Here is a 17,594-nt window from a genome sequence, read left to right as displayed (position 1 = left end):
GTAGATCCAAATCATGGATGGTGGCTCCTGCTAAAATATCTCTAGAAGACCTACTGCCAATAGCTCCAACAAAGATGACATGCTGTCTACTCCCTCTACCACCGAACTCTCTGACTGAGATAGTCCTCCTGAACTCGAATTCTCTCCCACTGATCGCTGATGCAGACCCTGATTCATAGCATGATGGTCCAAATCGTTCTGTATACCTGCCATCTCCTCCTATCGGTACTGATCAGCCAAGCTCGCCTAAATGGTGCCTCAATTTGTGCCTCATCATCTGGAGTGGAAGTCGCCTCTGACTCTCTAGAGTGATAGGAAGATGGCTCTGTAGCTCGACGGTCTACTTCCGTCTTCTTCTGCTTTGTCCTTTCCTTCGCTGCTTTCGAATCAGCGAAGTGCTTCTTCATCAACTGTCGGACCTCCTGTGGATATTTCCAACACATGGACACATCAAGATAACCACCAGTCAGGTGCTGGTTCAACCTAGTCATCCTCCTTTGAACTCTGTATTACACCATTTGCATTTCAATGATGTCAAGCCGAGAGCATTTTGCCATGATCCCAATCAATGTCACGCTCTGAATTTTTCTTCTTACTCATTTCTGCAAGTATAACAAAACACGACAGTTTAATAATTATTAAAAAATATTATATATAAATTCAAAAAAAATTTCAATAATAATTTTAAAACTCATAAATTCAAAAAAATATGTTATATGCTTCAAATAATATTTTTGAATTAACAATAATATAATACTAATTTTATATATTTTTTATTTGATAATATTTTTTATTATTTAAATAATTATAAAATATTTTTTAATTTTAAAAATTTCAAAAAAATCCAAGATTAGGTTTAAGTAACTTGAATCATTCTAAACATGATTCTGAAACTCTGATTTTTTTATTTTTTGAATTTATTTTTTTAATAATTTTTTTATAAATAAATATATACATATTTAAAATATATATAATAATGAAATCAACGATTTTACTGTCATCATGTAGATCTTTCAAAGATCTATCACATATGATCAAATCATACCAAAATCACAAAATTTTGACATGATTTTCTCTTATTTTCATACATCTTATTTTCTTATCCTTTTTTTAACAACAAAAATATAAAATATAAAATATTTACTAAAAGAATAATACATTACTTTTCTTCCAGCCAAAAATCAGCGTCTCCTCGAACCAGTGCTGCAATTTGATAGAATTTTTTTTTTCTAATTTTTTTCGCATATCGTCGAACGCCTAAGAGCTCGGGAGTTCTCTGAGAGAGCTCTCGGGTCTCTCAGACAAAGCATCTGGGCTGTCACTAAATGACAGCCCAGACCCCACCACACCTCCCCCACCCCCCATCTGATTTATGTCGGTACGGTTCAGTTCAACGCCAAACCGAACCGACCGTACCGAGCCATATGCCCAGTTTTGGGCGGTATGGACCGTACCGAACGTGCCGGTTCGGTACGGTTCGGACCTATTTTTCGAAAAAAATGGCCGAAGTAGATCGACTGGCCACCAATCCGGTTCGGTACATCCCATACCAGGTGGTTCGGTAAACCCCGTACCGGACGATTCAGTCCGGTACGGCATTCCTTGGGTGATACATTTGTCCAAAATAAAGCGGTGGAGGTATATCAAGATTGAAGGGTGATACACTTGTCCAAAATAAAGCCTGCAAGATGGTGGAGGTATATCAAGGTTGGACAACAAAGCGAGTCACTTATGGCCCTGCTAAGTCGAGTCAAAACTAAGGCTACCAAGTCAAAAGTGTAGACAATTTGGCTACTACAAAAAAAATTGAATGAAACATGATGAGTTTTGCCACTCTTTCAGGACTAACTCAAATCGGCGAGCCAAAAAAGATGACTGATTCATGTTCTCTGTTTTTGTCTCACAAGGCCATGACTTGGCCGAGTTAGACCAAGTTGTCACTCAAGTAGACCGAGTTGTCACTGAGTTTGTCACGGGGTTATACAATGACAACAGTATTGATGACAAACAAGAGCATAAAGACATGATTGTGGGAGTTGGGGGTCAACCAAGTGATACGAAAACAGGATCCTATTCCTCTACCAACAACAACTACAGAAGACTGTGATTTTTTGTCTGAAAGACTAGAGCAAGAAGATGAATACTTTGATGTTTTTTCTGTTATTAATTCGAAGTTTATATATGTTATGGACTAAATTACTTGAACATGATTAATTCTGATAACCTGGAATGTTGGATGACCATTGTGGTAATGCTAGTCTCCCAATTGGTTTTACATATAGATATCACTATTGAATCAATAAAAACTATATATTCCTCCTCATTCCGAAAGGATTAGAATATATTAAATTTAAATTTAATTGTAGATGTTTAGATCAGTCCAATAATTTAATTATTAAAAGGTGTTATATATATAATAATGTATGCATGTATGAAGTACATGGCTTGCCCTAGTTGCCAAGTTGACTTGTCCAAGTTCAAAACTTAGTAGAAGGCAAGTCAAGTCTGAGTCATGAGTATTCCAACCTTGGGGTATACATCTTCTACACTCCAAAGCTGACATATTTTTTAAAAACGACTCATGGTTTTCATGACATAGATTTTACCTCAATATGATTTCATTTCTGAGAAATTTACATCATCAAAATCGTAAGTCATTTTTAAAAATATATTAGCTTTTGAGATAGAAAATATATAATTTCATTTCTTCTATGGGTGAGCCTTGGTGCCATGATAAAATTGCTCGAATTACTACCCGAGTGTTATGGGTTTGAAACACGGAAATAGACTTTTCATACATGGGGATAAGGTTGCACACATATGACCCTCCTTGGAACTTGCAATGGTGGGAGGCTCATGCATTGGGCCACCCTATAATTTCATCCCTTCTCTCTAGCTTTTTTCTTGTACCACCTACCTTAATTTAACTTTAAATACTATCATGCTTCTTATCAATGGACAAAGATGAAAAAAACCATATAGATGCATATATACGATAATTATAATTCACAGGTGGAAAAAGAACACTTTACAACACCTACAAAATTTAATGATGGGATTTGCAAATAAAAATACAAATTATTGGAATTAATTTACAATTTGAAAATGCTTATAATCAAAAGTTCATGTACATTGGAAACCTTTTTTATTCATCAAGTTGTCCCAAATTAACAGTTATTTGCAATGGAAAAAAATTGCTTTTTGGCAACTTGATGCTTAAGCAGTAAAGCAGTAGATTTCCAAAACATGATTCTTTGCTAGTAGACATCTTTAGCTTTCTAAATCATACCAAACAGTTAATATCTACATTATAGGAATCCCCATGATCAAGGTTGTCAAAATGCCAAGGTAGTGGCACCATGAAACTAGGTAGAAGGCTTAGGCAGCCAAGAACACACTCAAGAGTAGGAGAGAGTATATGCGCATAGTTCATATCAAATACTTGAAAAAAATCATATTCATAAATGACAAGTTGTTAACTACTTAAGCTATTAATATTATGATTAAACTAAGGTTTTATGTCCCCACAGGACAAGGAGTGTCCCGACCGTCCCGTCCCGTTCCTATAAGAAAACGAGATCGGGATGGGGTCGGGACTCTGAAATCTATCCATGCAGGAAAAGAAGAAGAAAGAGGAAAGAAAGAAAGAAAGATGAAGAAAGAGAAAAGTGAAAGGAAAGAAAAAGAAAAATGAAAGAATGAAGGGAAGGGAGAAGAAAGAAAGGAAGGAAAAAAGGAAGAAAAAAAAAGAAAGAATAAGAAAAAGAGGAAAAAAAAAGGGATGACAAAAAGAAGGAAGAAAAAGAAAGAAAGAAATGTAAAAGAAAAGAAAAAAAGAAAGGAAGGAAGAAAAAGAAGAGGGGAGACATGGAGAATATCTATCGGGATGCATGACCGAGACAGCTATCAGGATGGGATGGGACAGTAGGATGTCCTGCTCCATGGAGATACCGAGACACCTCCATTCCATGGGATTTAAAACCTTGGATTAAACATCCAGTAGGGTCTTCAAGAACATATACAAAAAACAAAAGCAGTGCAAGGGAGATTGATGGACAGTTGTCATTCTGTGGACGAGAAAACATCAAATATGGACTGCTTTGATCTTGAGTAGCCACTAAAGCATTTGATATATGCACTCCCAGGACAAATACATTCCATGGCTCATTGAATACACCCAGACTTATCAACTAGCAAATAAAATACATCAAGAAAGATGGCTAGAATTTTCTGTGATCAATAATATCATAAGTAGGTGCCTATCTCATAAAATAGCATCCTAAAATCAGGTGCCTGACTAGGCACCAACCTACGTGCTCAGGGAGCTACCTCCCCTCACAGCTTGTAAAGCACCAGTTGCCTAGGTAGTGGTTTGCCCATGAGCCTAGGCAGCCACATGCAACAACCTTGCCCATGTTTGAATTTGGAAGCGGATGAAACTCTTTCCACCCTACATGTATTAGAACCATTCCATCTATACAGCTCTATCAAAAAGGTCTAAGAATTAAAAAACAATGATGGGCCATTTAAATTGAAGATCCACACTGTTGATCATGATCTATGAATTCCTAGAAACAAAAGGTCATCGGCATTAGTGATCTCTTATTTAAGCAAGTGAACGGAAAAATGGATGGTACCAATTGTGCTAGTGTGTTAAAAATGTGATAGACATATAAATCGAAAATCAACTCCATCAATATAATCTACACATCCTAATACATAAACATATTGAAATTCCATACATTTGATGCTTAAGACAAAGTAAAACATGTTGCCATTAGTCTACTTTTGGACCGGCTAAATGTACAGGTACTAGACCATCAGAACCTTAAATATCTGGTTTCTAGGCATTTTTCTTTCATATATCATGATCAAAGCTGCAGTTCACCGATTTGGATCACCCAATTTTGATTTTCGAATAACTGAATCTTTTACTAGAAGTTAAGCACGTAAGTCTGTAGTCCAACTCTCTCTATACATATACACACACAAACACATGTAAATATGTATTATGTATACAAAAGAAGCCAACTAAAATACGCAATCATATATATTTATGTCAAATATATGCAACGACAGGCTAATTAATTAAATGAACGCATGCATGCATGTGCATCTTAGTATAAGACTTGCTACTAAAGGTGGCTAAGAGTAGGCTCACACCTCATTCCCAGCAGGATGAAATCCACCTCCACCATAGTCTGTGAACTGGTCAAATCGATGAACAGCAACTGCACTCCGCCTATCCCACAAGACTCCGTTCCATAATAACATTGTATCCGAAGGACTGAAATGTATAAGAGACTGTGCATGCCCTCGTACAGGGGCAGTATGGCTATTTGAGCTATCAGGGAGACTCAGCTCCATATTGCAGGTCTGCACATCATATAGAAGAACCTCACGACGAGACGTGTCTGATGAAAGGGCTGCAAAAATGGTCCCTGAGTTACTAAAACGTGCAGCCTTGCATCCTTCAAATGAATGCAATGCCCCACCAGAGATGTTGGTGGCATCCCATAACCTTACGTCATATAAGCCTGAAGAAAGGACCAGCTGACTTCCACCAGATAAGGCTGATTGAACAAGAGTAACAGGAGTTTGGTGGCATGCCTGACTATCCAATACATTTCCATTAATTGCATCAAATATCTTTAGCTCACTAGAGTGGCACCCAATTGCAATACGAGAAGAATCTCCCAGAAAAGTGATGCATGTTAATAGGGCAGTATCATCTCTGCATGTCCGACATGGCCTGAACCTGCTGTAGATAAATTGACGGTCTCTACGGCTGGCATGGATCCCACCATAATGTTTCCTAAATTCACAGGTGCTTACCCTCGCTGTCACATTTGCAGGCGCATTCAGGTCTCGGCTAGGTTCTGGACACACATGTGGGTGCAAGAGAGAGAGTGGTGGCAGCGTGGTTATTGGAGCAGGACACTGCCGATGCTGGTGCTTCAAGTATTGCACAACCAAAGAGTCAAGCGTCATCCGTTCAACATTTCCAGATTGAGAGTCAGCTGGCAGACCAAGATAGGACATTGGTGTTGTTGGTGCCCCAGAAGTGCTCTGGTACTGAAAATCATCTGAAATGTCCCCAAGGCCACTGCTCAATGTTGTCCGACTAAAAGGAACTCGAGGAGTACAACTTGCGACAGGAGATAGACCTGCCATATTTGTTGGCAGACAAATTCTACGACCAGAATTTGGTGTCTGACTAACTGGAGACTGAAGTGCAATCTCTGTTGTTGCAAGCCGCTTTGCTGGTGACGAGGAAAACAATTCCTTCAATTCCATTAATTTTCGTTTCATCGGTAACAAAATTGGTGTTTTAAATGCGGGTTCCGCATCTGTACTGGACTTCAGAACAGACACAGATGGAGCTTCAGCTCTCCCATTAGGTGTAGATGGACTTTTTAAGGCACTGGATGTTTTATTAGTGACGGATGAATGTGATGGAGGCTGACTTTTTCCCTGTGAGAAACTGGAGGAGAATACCAGCGATTTCTTCTTCAACAAAGGCATAGCTGAATCAGACTTTAGACCAGAATCCTCTTCTCGTGGGGCCATCTTTACTATCTCTGAGAGAAAGCCACAGAGTGCACGGCCAGATGGCCACTGAAGTTGTACATTTGAAGTTTCTTGGACCGAAGTTTGGTGAAGTGGAGGTGTCAACACTCCCAATGATGGCAGAGGTGTCAAGTCAGCCTCCTTCTGTAGCAAAGCAGCAGTAGCTGTTAACCCAGATGCCTGGAGATGTTCATGAATCAACAGTAACAGCTCCCTGTACCCCACCAAAAAAAAAAGGAAAAAGAAAAAGAAAAAATCATATGAGAACAGATTGCTACATTTTATAACCTTTCAAAAGACCTTCTTTGCATATAAAAGATGTTGCAGAGACCTGGAATGATAAGTAATAGGAGTAGCTGCAGCTATTGCAGCTCTTTCAATGCGCCTCAGTGTAGGAGCAGCAGCATCAGTGGCTGCCAAGGAGCTTGCCCGCCCAGAATTTGTTACGATCTGTAATATTCATTGATATCAAGTAAACCAAGAACACTTAAATAGGAAAACAAGACAATGTATCAATAACAGTCAGCAAAACCACAAGAAAATATACAAGAACTAAAGACCGCACAACAACATTCAGACAAAAATAAGCTCACTTTTAGCTACACAATATATATGTGTTGGGGTGGGGGAGGGTGTGGGGGGGTGCGTGTGTGGGTGTCCGTGCATGCCCCATAAATGTTCAGATGACTGCAAGGGTCAGTCTTCTTTTACTTACGGCAATCAACTCGATGGCCACTTGGGCCAGCTCAGTCTGCCACCTGCCCTGCCCGGTTCCAGATGCCTGACTGCCAGAATCTCGAATAAGCTCTGACAGCTTCTTCCCCACCTGAAATATTGGAAAAATAGTGATACAGATCAACCAACCACTCTACCTATATTGAAAACATCCATGTAATTTGTCTGACAAAATAAAAGGCAGAGAGAGAGAGAGAACCAATAGACAAAAGAACACTAGGAAAAAAAACAAGCTAGATAAGATCCCAGTTCTAAAACAAATATTTGTCAACCAATAAGCCACATGTATGACCTGAACTACGTGATACAAATTAGAAAATAAGTTGCATATTCTCATGTAGTGTAAACACAAGTAATACCCAAAACCGGTTAAACCTTTGGTATCAAACATCAGATGCAAGACACTAATTAGTAAATTACCTGCAGCTTTGTCAGTATATGTGCAATTGTTTCATCTCTAGCTAGGCCAAGCAAGACACGGCATGCCAGAGCCCTAATGCAGTCAAGAGAAGCAGGAGGTGTGATCATCCGAGGGTGAAGAAGATGCAAAAGAACCTTTATACCATTGTTTGCCCTGACAGCTTCCCTTGCCTGATGATATCCTTGTTCCAGTTGAGCAGCAAGACCGGCACAACCAGCACCAGGCCCTAAAGATATTCTCCGGTCTCCAACTACACCTGACGAGACAGGTGTTTGTGAATTATTACCTTGAAATGGTGTACTTAGTGGTGCTGCACTTCTTTCGGCCAAGTTTGATTCCCCATTGCACTCCCGAGACTCGTTCTGAACAGCTGATGGGACACTACGATCTGAGACATATCTCTCAGAATGCCTCTCCCTATTCTCTGAGGGACCATTTAATGTTTGAGCTGAAGCAGACTGTTGACCTTGTGCAGGAACAGGGAGTTTATTACTAATCGAAGGAGGAGGGCATACCAGATTTACCAAGACATTTAATGCTGGCTGGATCACCTGGCAAACACACAAAAAAATAATGAAAAATAAGCTAAATGTATTTTAAAAATTGTGTAAGCATGATGCTGATTTCCAAGACTACTGCAATGAGTCATGAAATCCTACTGTACCTCAGGATCTACATAGCCAGCACCATTGGCAGCATCCAAGATGACTGCCATGCCTACACGGGCATTGCTCAAAGTAGCATTAACAATTAGTTTCCGGCTGTAGGGTACAAATGTGACAACATGAAGAACACCCAATGCATATTGTGCCAAATCATGCAGATACCGTTCAACAGGTGGTGCCTGTAAAGACACATCATATTAGGTCCTATCACTTCAGAAATTACGATTGAGAAAGGATCAAAATAAAAAGCAAGCAACCATACTTGTACCTGACACAATTCCAACATGGTTATATGCCCATTGGAGGCTAAGAACTTATCCACCACAGGCCAACGAGCTCTCACAAATGCAGGCCCGAGCTTCCTGTCACGCTGTATCTGGAGAAACACTGAATCCATAGCCTCATTGCTGATGTCCAGTGGTTTATATGCAGCCCTTGCACTTGGATTACTCCGAGCTACACCACGACTACTTTTATTTGGACGAAGAGAATCCACAAGCAAGAGAAGATGGGCTCTGAAATACTGACGTAATGCAACACAAGTATGATAAGCAATCTGCTTTTCTGATGTTGTGAGGACTTCTGCAGGTGATCGACCATTTCGGATATTTACATTTGGCATACCTAATGTTCCAGAGTTCCCACCTGATCTAATGGATGCAGCACCATGTAACAGATTTAACATTTTCTGTAGACCCTCTTGTGTGTCAAAGGAATCCAAGACTGCTCTGAAGACAAATGCAGAAGCGAAAAAAATAGCTGCATTTTTTCTAGCTTGATCTACAGAGCACTCTAGAAGTTGAAGTGCTAAATCAACCACCTGATTCACCACGTTGGATGGAAGAGCACAAACACGTTCCATAACACCCTGCACATGTTTTTATGAGAATTATGATCTCTAAGCAATGACAGATGGTACATGTAAAATAATTAAGGTGAAGAAAACTCGGAGAACATGAGCTTCCAATATCAAATATACTTTGCCATTACCTGAAGAGTACCAATGGTAAATAAGCAAGATGAAAGACCAAAGAAGTTCTGTGAGACTCTACGAACAGAGAGAAGTTTTTGTATGCCACCACGATCCACAAATAATGCAGCAAATTTCCGATGAGCAGCTAGGGCACAAATTAGTTTCAGAACTTCAGGCAACAATGCTAAATGATCAGGTGCCTCTTCTTTAAAATTGCGTTGCAACAAGGCAAGGCAGACATCAACACCCTTCTCATGCAGAATGGGTCCCAAAGCCTCAACATATTCTCCCAAAATTTCAAGACACTGAATGCAGTATTTTTCTCTAAGCTGTGCAAGAGATTCACCATCCAAAATAATGAAATCTTCCAGTTCCTCATCCTCTTTGGGTACTACAGCTTTTGCATCCATCAAATCCTCATCAACCTTGCCACAACTCCTGAAAAAAACCACAAGATCCCACCATTCAACAAAAAGAACTTAATGCATGAAACATCCAATGAGTTAGAAGTGACATGAGAGGAAAGCAAAGTGAAGTTACCGCGAGACCTCAGTTGCTATTGCAGCATCCACAACAGTAGATGCAGCTTCAGAAGCAGCGAAAACTGCAGCTTCTTCGTCACTAGTATTTTTCCAAACCTATAAAAAAAAAAAGAGAGCAGTTAGTATATTGGTACTGTTGGCGGGAAAACACAGTAAAATCTAAGCTTCGATCAAAGAATATAGACTACCTCCAATGCAGCAGTCTGGACAAGTTCAGCTGCTGCATCACCTGCAGCTTTGATTGCCTCAGCAGGTGCATTAGCTGCTCTAGCTTCTGCTTCCGCAGCTCTTGTTGCTTTCTTTACCATTTCAGATATATCCCTTGAGCCAACATTGCACTCTCTAAATCTATCATCATTATCCTCTCCCACAACAAAAGCATCACCATCAATCCCTCTTGCATTCTCTTTCATATCAACCACTTTTTTGATCTCTTCATTTTTTGGTATATTCCTATCACAGGAACCCCAAACAATTCCACCTGATTGTAATCGAGAACTAGGAGATGGAATAATCAATTTATTTTCTAAGGAACCTTCATTAGACATTCCTTTCCCTCTGGTCCTTGACCATTCCATGTTGAACCTTCGCCTTGATGAGTCATCCCTCACATTTTCATCGGCATCTTCATCTCTTGAAGACCTGTCTGCAACATGTCTATCACCATATTTTGACTTCCCATCAAGCAAACTTCTCTTCTGACATCCATCACATGAAAGATTGGCGTCTTCTTCAACCATGTCACATGTACCAACAACTTCTGATGAAGAATCAGTGAGTTCAGATTTCAATGACTCACCATCATCTGCCCAACACACTTCTCCATGCACTTGCCTGATAGCAATATTTCTATCAGCACTAGCATCACCCAGAAAAGCTTCATCTGCAATCCTGGGACTATCTAAATGAGACGTATCGATAACCTGTCGTGATCTGCCTCTGTTTTCTTCTCTACTTTTTGTAGGCCTAGCCTCTGTTGGAAAACTAGCATCCCTTTGACTAGAACTGGCCTCTCCAAGGACTCTGATGCGCAAATAATGCATAAGTTTTGCTGACAAACCTGATGTTAAGATATCTTCTACCACTTGAGCACCCCTGAAAAAATCATCATGAAAAGAATAAAATCACACAAAAAGGCAAAGGTAACAGCTTAGAATACAGTCAATCAAGTCACATACCCGGTCAGTGATATAGCAAGAAGCCCAGTAGCATAAGTCCTCCGCATTTCAGAATCTGTAGGCTTGTTACTCCCCAATTCTTGACTCCAATTGTACTCATCACCAGAAATTACAGGATCCTCCATCACCCAAGTTTTAATATTGTCCAGGACAGCATCATCAAAAACATGAGGATACTGCAGAAGGATTAGACGCAGATTATCCACGGGTAACCAAAAGCGAGCAGACTTGCACAGATATTCAAGATTGAACAATATGGAAATTAATTAGCAATCAAACAAAATAATTAGCTAACCATCCAAGCTAAAGAGCAGCTGAGAAGTATTCTCGCAGCAGCTGAATGAATGGTGACAGAGTATGTACTTTCTGACAAAAACTTTGATGATGTAGCCTCATAAAATTCATCATTTTCCTGAGCAGAACAAACACAGGTTTATAGGATAAAAAAAGCATTTAGAATAAGAAAAGTAAGTAATGTAGAATGCAAGTGAAATGCAGATGAAGACACATACCCGCACTAAGTTACACAGCCTTCCGATACTATGAGATGCCCGAGCATTGTTAAAAGATGAACTCCCAGACTCTTGCACATATCTGATTCAGATAACATGGACAAAGAAAAGGGGAAAAAAACATTATCAGCTCAGGAGAAGATGGAACTGGTATTAGCATGAGACACTTTAAAATTTATGTAAGTAAAATAAAAGGATTCTATCTTCCTCATTCTGGTTACAATTTCAGGTGGAGCGATAAAGCAGATGATCTTAGTATCTCACACTTAGGTGGATTTTCTAAGCCCTGATAAAATGTGTGATTATATGGGATTTCTGCTGATGTTCAAATCTTTTACTATGATAAAATGTAATAGTGCTTTTATGTGATAGTATGGGATTTCTGCTGATGTTTAATTATTTTATTCTCAATAAATGCATCATGATCATTCGGATTTTGATTGGATTAGGAGGGTACCAGAGAGCATAATAATAAGGACAAAGAATATTTGCTCAGCTATTTCACAAGCTCCTTCAAATATAATGCTAACTAATCAATTAGCAATTCAAGCAACAAAAAAGAGGAGTTTTCATTCTATTCAAATGCACAGTCAATTAACGAATGCCACAGCAATTATAGAAAAATCAACAAAATATTAGCTAAGAATAAATGAGACTGATCAATTGAAAGATAATTACTGCAACGTAGACAAAGGTGGAAGATCATAATCACTTAGGAGAAATGATGGCTACAGAAAGTTAGAGCACTAAGTATTCTATAAAAAGTGCATAAACATTAAACCGAACTCATTAATTTTATCAAACATAAGGTCAGAAAGATCTTAAGGTTATAGACTCAGGTATATGCCTCAGGTGCAAGCGTGGATCTAAATACTGAATCCTTGTGACATCTAATAGTGTATTATTAGGGAACCATACCCTAGTGCCATAAAATCCTTTTGAGACAATGGAATGGAATACCCAAGAATCAGTTTCTTGCCTACCAAAAATGTGGAATCATCTTAAGAACAAGACAGAATCATATGACACCTTAACACCCAAGTGGAATGCCTATTATAACATAGTTTTCTTTTTTCAAAAAATATATATAGACTCTAATGTTTTAAAAATACATTATTTTATTATTAATTGATATCTACAAAAGAGGTATTTGGTGCGTGGTGGGTACATATGATTAGGAAACAGTATGAATAGATGGTTGTGATCTCCTTAATCAGTTACACATCAACAATAGATTTCAGGCCTTTGGATTGGTAAAGCATTAACCAGGAGAAGAATTGAGTCCTTTCTCACATGATCAGTTTTATAACATTCAGTTTAGTTTGAGCTCTTTATGACATGGAGTGTTCGTGACAATTTAGGGTTCATTTGTGAACATCTTTAGGTACAAGGACCATACTGCTAAACAGGGATTTTGTTTCTCTTTACAGAGTGCCTAATCTACCAACAGAAGGGTTGATGATTGCAGGCTATATAAATAAGGGACGTTCTTTCTTCATCTGATTTTCCTCTTCATGCAAGGCCAACGACAGAAAATCTGGATTATTCTCTCCCCCTCACCCCCCCCCCCCACCCAACCCCCCATTCCACTGCAGTTTTTTTCCCTTTCCCTCGCTGGTGGACCCAAAGACACAATCCAACCACCCTGCATGGCCGGTAAACCCTAGCCACAGACTAGCACAAAGAGTCCAGCTAGCCACTTCTTAGGTGGGCCCTCATCTCCCAAAGTGCCAAATATCCTTCTTCCTTTCTCAGTTACAATGCATGCTACTTCCTTCTCAGTTAAAATGCATGATCAATCTGCTGGTTTGTTACCAGCCAATCGTCACTTAACCTCTAAGAAACAACCACTTTACATTTTCAACCAATAATCCCTTTCTCCTTGACCTTCCCAGCTTCTGCTTCAGATTATGATCAAACCTTAATCAGCTCCAAGAAATCCATTTTTCGTCCAAATCTGCACCTAAAGTTCTCCTCTTCTGTACATTCCAAGGACCAGTCATATCCATTTTAGTCACTTTATCATCTCCCAATCCCAGTCAAGAGAATCTTGTAATTCATAAAGTAGTTGATTTTTTTTTTTTTTAAAGACAAAGGGGTATTCCAGATCATCAACAAGTCTTTAACAATTCTTTGCATGCTCTAAGGAAATCTATGAAGAATAAGACACTAATCATAAAGTTGTGGCTTCTTAAACTTGGATTTGTTGGACAATAAAGTAGATATTACTTTTACTTGCTTGGTTTTCTAAAATTTAGGTGACCCTTACAGATTTCAACTACATCGGTAGCTCAGAAACAAGTCTATATCTTTTAGTGATGTGGGTTTTCATAAGCATCAGAAAATAAGTGGTAGCAAGAAAAGTGCACAAGAAGTATACAATGAGTAGTGTTTTAAACAGCCGCTGCAGGTCATGTGTAATCAAGGGACTGCAGAGCATATATGCAATATGCAGGCTACATATACAGGCACATATGCAGTTATTTTTTTTAATGTTCAAAACAAATATAACATATTTTCAGATAAAAAACAACAGAAGTAATAGTAACATTTTTTATAAATAATATCAATATCAGTAATAAATCGAATTAAAGATTAATGCTTATTGCTTAGTATGAAATACTAATTGCAATGGCTATAATACAAATGAAACTAATATTTGATCTGACCATTAGTCTGCATGCTCCATCTGTATTGGCTCATATAAGAGCGTACCATACATTTGGCCCCATAATGCTAATTGGGCCACATATGCAAGCATACAATTCTAACAGAGCCACATATATATCTGCATAGTGCTAAATGGCAAACTTTTCAGCATGTAATCAGTATGACCACATAAAATAACTAGATATAGGCAACGCAATGCGGTCAAAGGACTGCATTTGCTGTGCAGCCTCATGCACCATATTTTAAAACAGTGATACTGTGGAAACAATAAAGGTGTCCACCACAACCGATTCATAAGATCTGGATACAAGGGGCATATATACCTAAATATATCGATATGAACATACATATAGTCAAGCTAGAATCATACAACTGTCCTAGCATTGCTATATCACAAGTTCACATGTTAGGCACAAGGATAACACTTCAACAAAGACATATCTCCAAATCATTAAAAACAGCTAAATTTTATATTGTCAATCCACAAAAATAGCTTGCATCATCTAGATGGCAGTATTGAATGCAACAGCTTTCAAAATGAAACCAAGTGCCCATTCTACACAAACAAGGAACATTATTTCAGAATAAAACTTAAGAATTCAAAAAGGCTCACGCAAGTCTCTAGCATAAAGGCAACTGCCAAAAGGAGGGGTGCACCAAACTGACTAGCTCACTCAAACCCAGAGGCAAGCAGTCATGTGGGAGCAAATGATAGTCAAATTTTGAACCAGCCAAAAACACCTTACTGAAATTGGAAATCCAATCCAACAATTAAAAACAATAAGAGTAAGAGAGTGCTGATGCGATGGCAGTAAGATACTCCAATATGTACCATTTTCCAAATTCCCAGTCATCAATATTACTCCGCCAAAACACAATTCCTTTAATTAAATAAACACAAACGAACAGATAGGCATGCAGCGGTTTGTCAAAATTCCACGTTAGGCCATTCAAAGCACTAATGTTTAGAACTGTTAGTTGGGTGGTTCTGGCACTCGGTCATTCTTCCTTGCAGATGAGGAGTATATTACCAGCAGTTAGACAGAAACCACACACATGCAGTTCAACTTAAAATTAAGCCTAGCAACTAATTACAACGAGCATGCTTGTTTTACAAATAGAAAGGATGGGGATCCAGCCTAACATTATCGCCCCTGCATGGATACTAAACGATATTGCCGTTTACAAAAATCAATCTTTCCCCAGTTCTGCCAAAGAACAATCAACATGGGCATCAGCTTTCACGAGAAGAGACATTATGTGAGATCGTAAATGAGGCAAAATAACCTTTTTTTTTAAAAAAGTTACAAATCTCATGGTCCCCATAACCCCTAAACTAATCCTCCAGCTTCCACTACCTAAGACTGGGAAAAGATAACAGCACAGCAAGAAAGCGGCAAGACAAGTTCTCAAAAAAAAAGAAACAAGCAAAGAAGAAGCCCATTGATAACGAAGGCAATAGATCATCAATCAGCGGAAAACCCCTAGTATTATCAAACCAAGCTACCACCAACTCCCCGGCTCGAAACCCCCGGGTATGCCAACATCCAACCGAAACCTTAGAATTGGAATCCAGGTCCTAGAATTATGGGGCGCACAAACTGTATCGGAAAACAGAAAGCAAATACCTAGATTCTTGGGCCTCAAGCATGGTGGCGAGGGTGTGGAGCAGCCTAGGGTTAGGATTCGCTTGGGAGGCGACGATCTTGGAGATCAGCTTCTGCGCCTGGGTGAGCAAGGCCTCATCCTCGTTCTCCCCCCTCGCCTCCTCCGATAACGCCGCCGCTTCCGCCGCCTCCACCGTCTCCGCCACGACCGCCGCCGCTGCCGCCTCGGAACTGGCGCCTTCCTCCATCGATGCCTCCTCCTAGTGTTCGAGGGCTTCTTCTTCTTCTTTCTTCCGCAGAAGTGATCGAGATCGAAAGAAAACGGCGTGACAGAGAGGATGAAACGTAGGCTGATAATAAGAACACGCAATGGAGAGCGAGGGAAAGAAGGTGACGAAGGACGCAAAAAGCGAGGATTGGGGGGGAGTTAACCTGGGCCAAGTTACGTTATCCCGTCGGAGCATCTCATATTTCAGCATTAGCGCTCATCTTAGATCGACACGTTCTTTATTGAGCAATTTATGACCGTTAAATGGGAAGCTAGATATATTACGTTGTTCCGGGGGATATTGCAATGGGGAATGGTGCAACCGCGCAACCCCCAGGCCTCGATTCTAGAAAAGTTTTTTTTTTTTTTTTTTTTTTTTTGACAAAAAGACTACTAACATTATCAAGAGAATTAAAAAATAAAAAATTTTGAAATAATTCATAGACCACCGTAGAACCTCATCCGAATGCTCAGTAACATAGACTACTATCCAATTTACTGCAGTATTTATCTCTTGATAGATATATTTGATGGTCAGAGCACCGCATCCGTCCAACAAGATCGTACTGCCATGCAAAAGAGGGTGAGTGACTCCACCACAAGCACGACTCTCTAATCAGCTCATCATACTGGCCGAATCACCTTCAATAATAAACTGTCTAGCCCCCAAGATCCATCTAGGAAATACGATTCCTGTCCAAGCCGCACAGAGCTCAGCACCAGAAATCGAAAGCTCAAAAAGATAATTTCCTCCAACTACCACTAACCTGGAGTCGGGCCTATGGATCATGAATCTTGCCCCGCCATGTCAGCCTTGAACACTTCCATAAAAATTTACCTTCAGATACATGCAGCGGAGGTAGGGGCTCCCAAGAAATAAACACCCGATGATTGCTACATGAGCAGAAGGAGAGCCTCAGGTCTTCGGAGATGTAAAGGTCACTTCAGAAAGCTCCGCCTTCATGATCAAAGCTCTCTCCAAAATGAATTTTACAAAGCACCATCTAGACTTGAACACCAAGCTATTTCTAACCAACCAGATATGAAGAGCCACATGGATGCCAACCACTCTAGACATGTCTCCACTGGTGCTGCACTCCAGAAGCTCCAAAACTGCGCGGGTCCAGTCCTCCATCTGAACAATTTGCTAGAGCAATCCCCCTAAGGACAAAACAAGCTTTGCCGTCGGACATCGAAATAGAATATGCTCTAGGGTCTCCTCCTCCCAGTCGCAGCAGGGACATGCCAATGGGATGTTTATGCCCCTAACTCGTAAGAGAGATATGGTCGGGAGCCGGTTCCAAACCACCTTCCAGAGGAAGAGACTCATCCTCGGGTGGACTCCAATCCTCCAGATCCATCCAAAATCTTTACACCTATCCAGATCCCTACAGTAGTGCCAATAAAGATCAGTCGTCACGGTCCTCGATGTGCAGGAGTGTCTCCAAATCCT

General features: G+C 39.8%; 1 protein-coding gene across 1 annotated transcript; it reads right to left on the bottom strand.

Annotated features, from left to right (window-relative positions):
- Positions 1-5,137: 5,137 nt before the first annotated feature.
- On the bottom strand, positions 5,138-16,256 carry LOC140850927 (DDB1- and CUL4-associated factor homolog 1-like). Its single transcript, XM_073250138.1, has 13 exons — positions 15,895-16,256; positions 11,597-11,678; positions 11,380-11,496; positions 11,085-11,260; positions 10,095-11,001; positions 9,905-10,002; positions 9,382-9,802; positions 8,660-9,259; positions 8,391-8,570; positions 7,726-8,277; positions 7,286-7,396; positions 6,902-7,020; positions 5,138-6,784 (listed from the first exon to the last, which is right to left on the bottom strand). Exons 1-13 carry the CDS (start codon positions 16,119-16,121, stop codon positions 5,158-5,160), a joined length of 5,217 nt encoding a protein of 1,738 aa, XP_073106239.1. The 5' UTR covers positions 16,122-16,256; the 3' UTR covers positions 5,138-5,157.
- Positions 16,257-17,594: the final 1,338 nt, after the last annotated feature.

This window comes from Elaeis guineensis, chromosome 1 (assembly GCF_000442705.2).
Source record: "Elaeis guineensis isolate ETL-2024a chromosome 1, EG11, whole genome shotgun sequence".
Lineage (NCBI taxonomy): Eukaryota > Viridiplantae > Streptophyta > Magnoliopsida > Arecales > Arecaceae > Elaeis > Elaeis guineensis.
Note: the sequence above shows the minus strand (reverse complement) of the source record. Positions and strands in the feature narration are given on the sequence as shown.

What these genes read in the sequence shown, in the direction of transcription:
- LOC140850927 (XM_073250138.1), bottom strand. Translation starts at nt 16,121, where the DNA reads ATGGAGGAAGGCGCCAGTTCCGAGGCGGCAGCGGCGGCGGTCGTGGCG. An exon ending in ATAGCAACTGAGGTCTCGCG is followed by an intron (nt 9,803 to 9,904) that starts GTAACTTCACTT and finishes GGTTTTTTTCAG; the next exon opens with GAGTTGTGGCAAGGTTGATG. An exon ending in CCATGTTGGAATTGTGTCAG is followed by an intron (nt 8,571 to 8,659) that starts GTACAAGTATGG and finishes GTGTCTTTACAG; the next exon opens with GCACCACCTGTTGAACGGTA.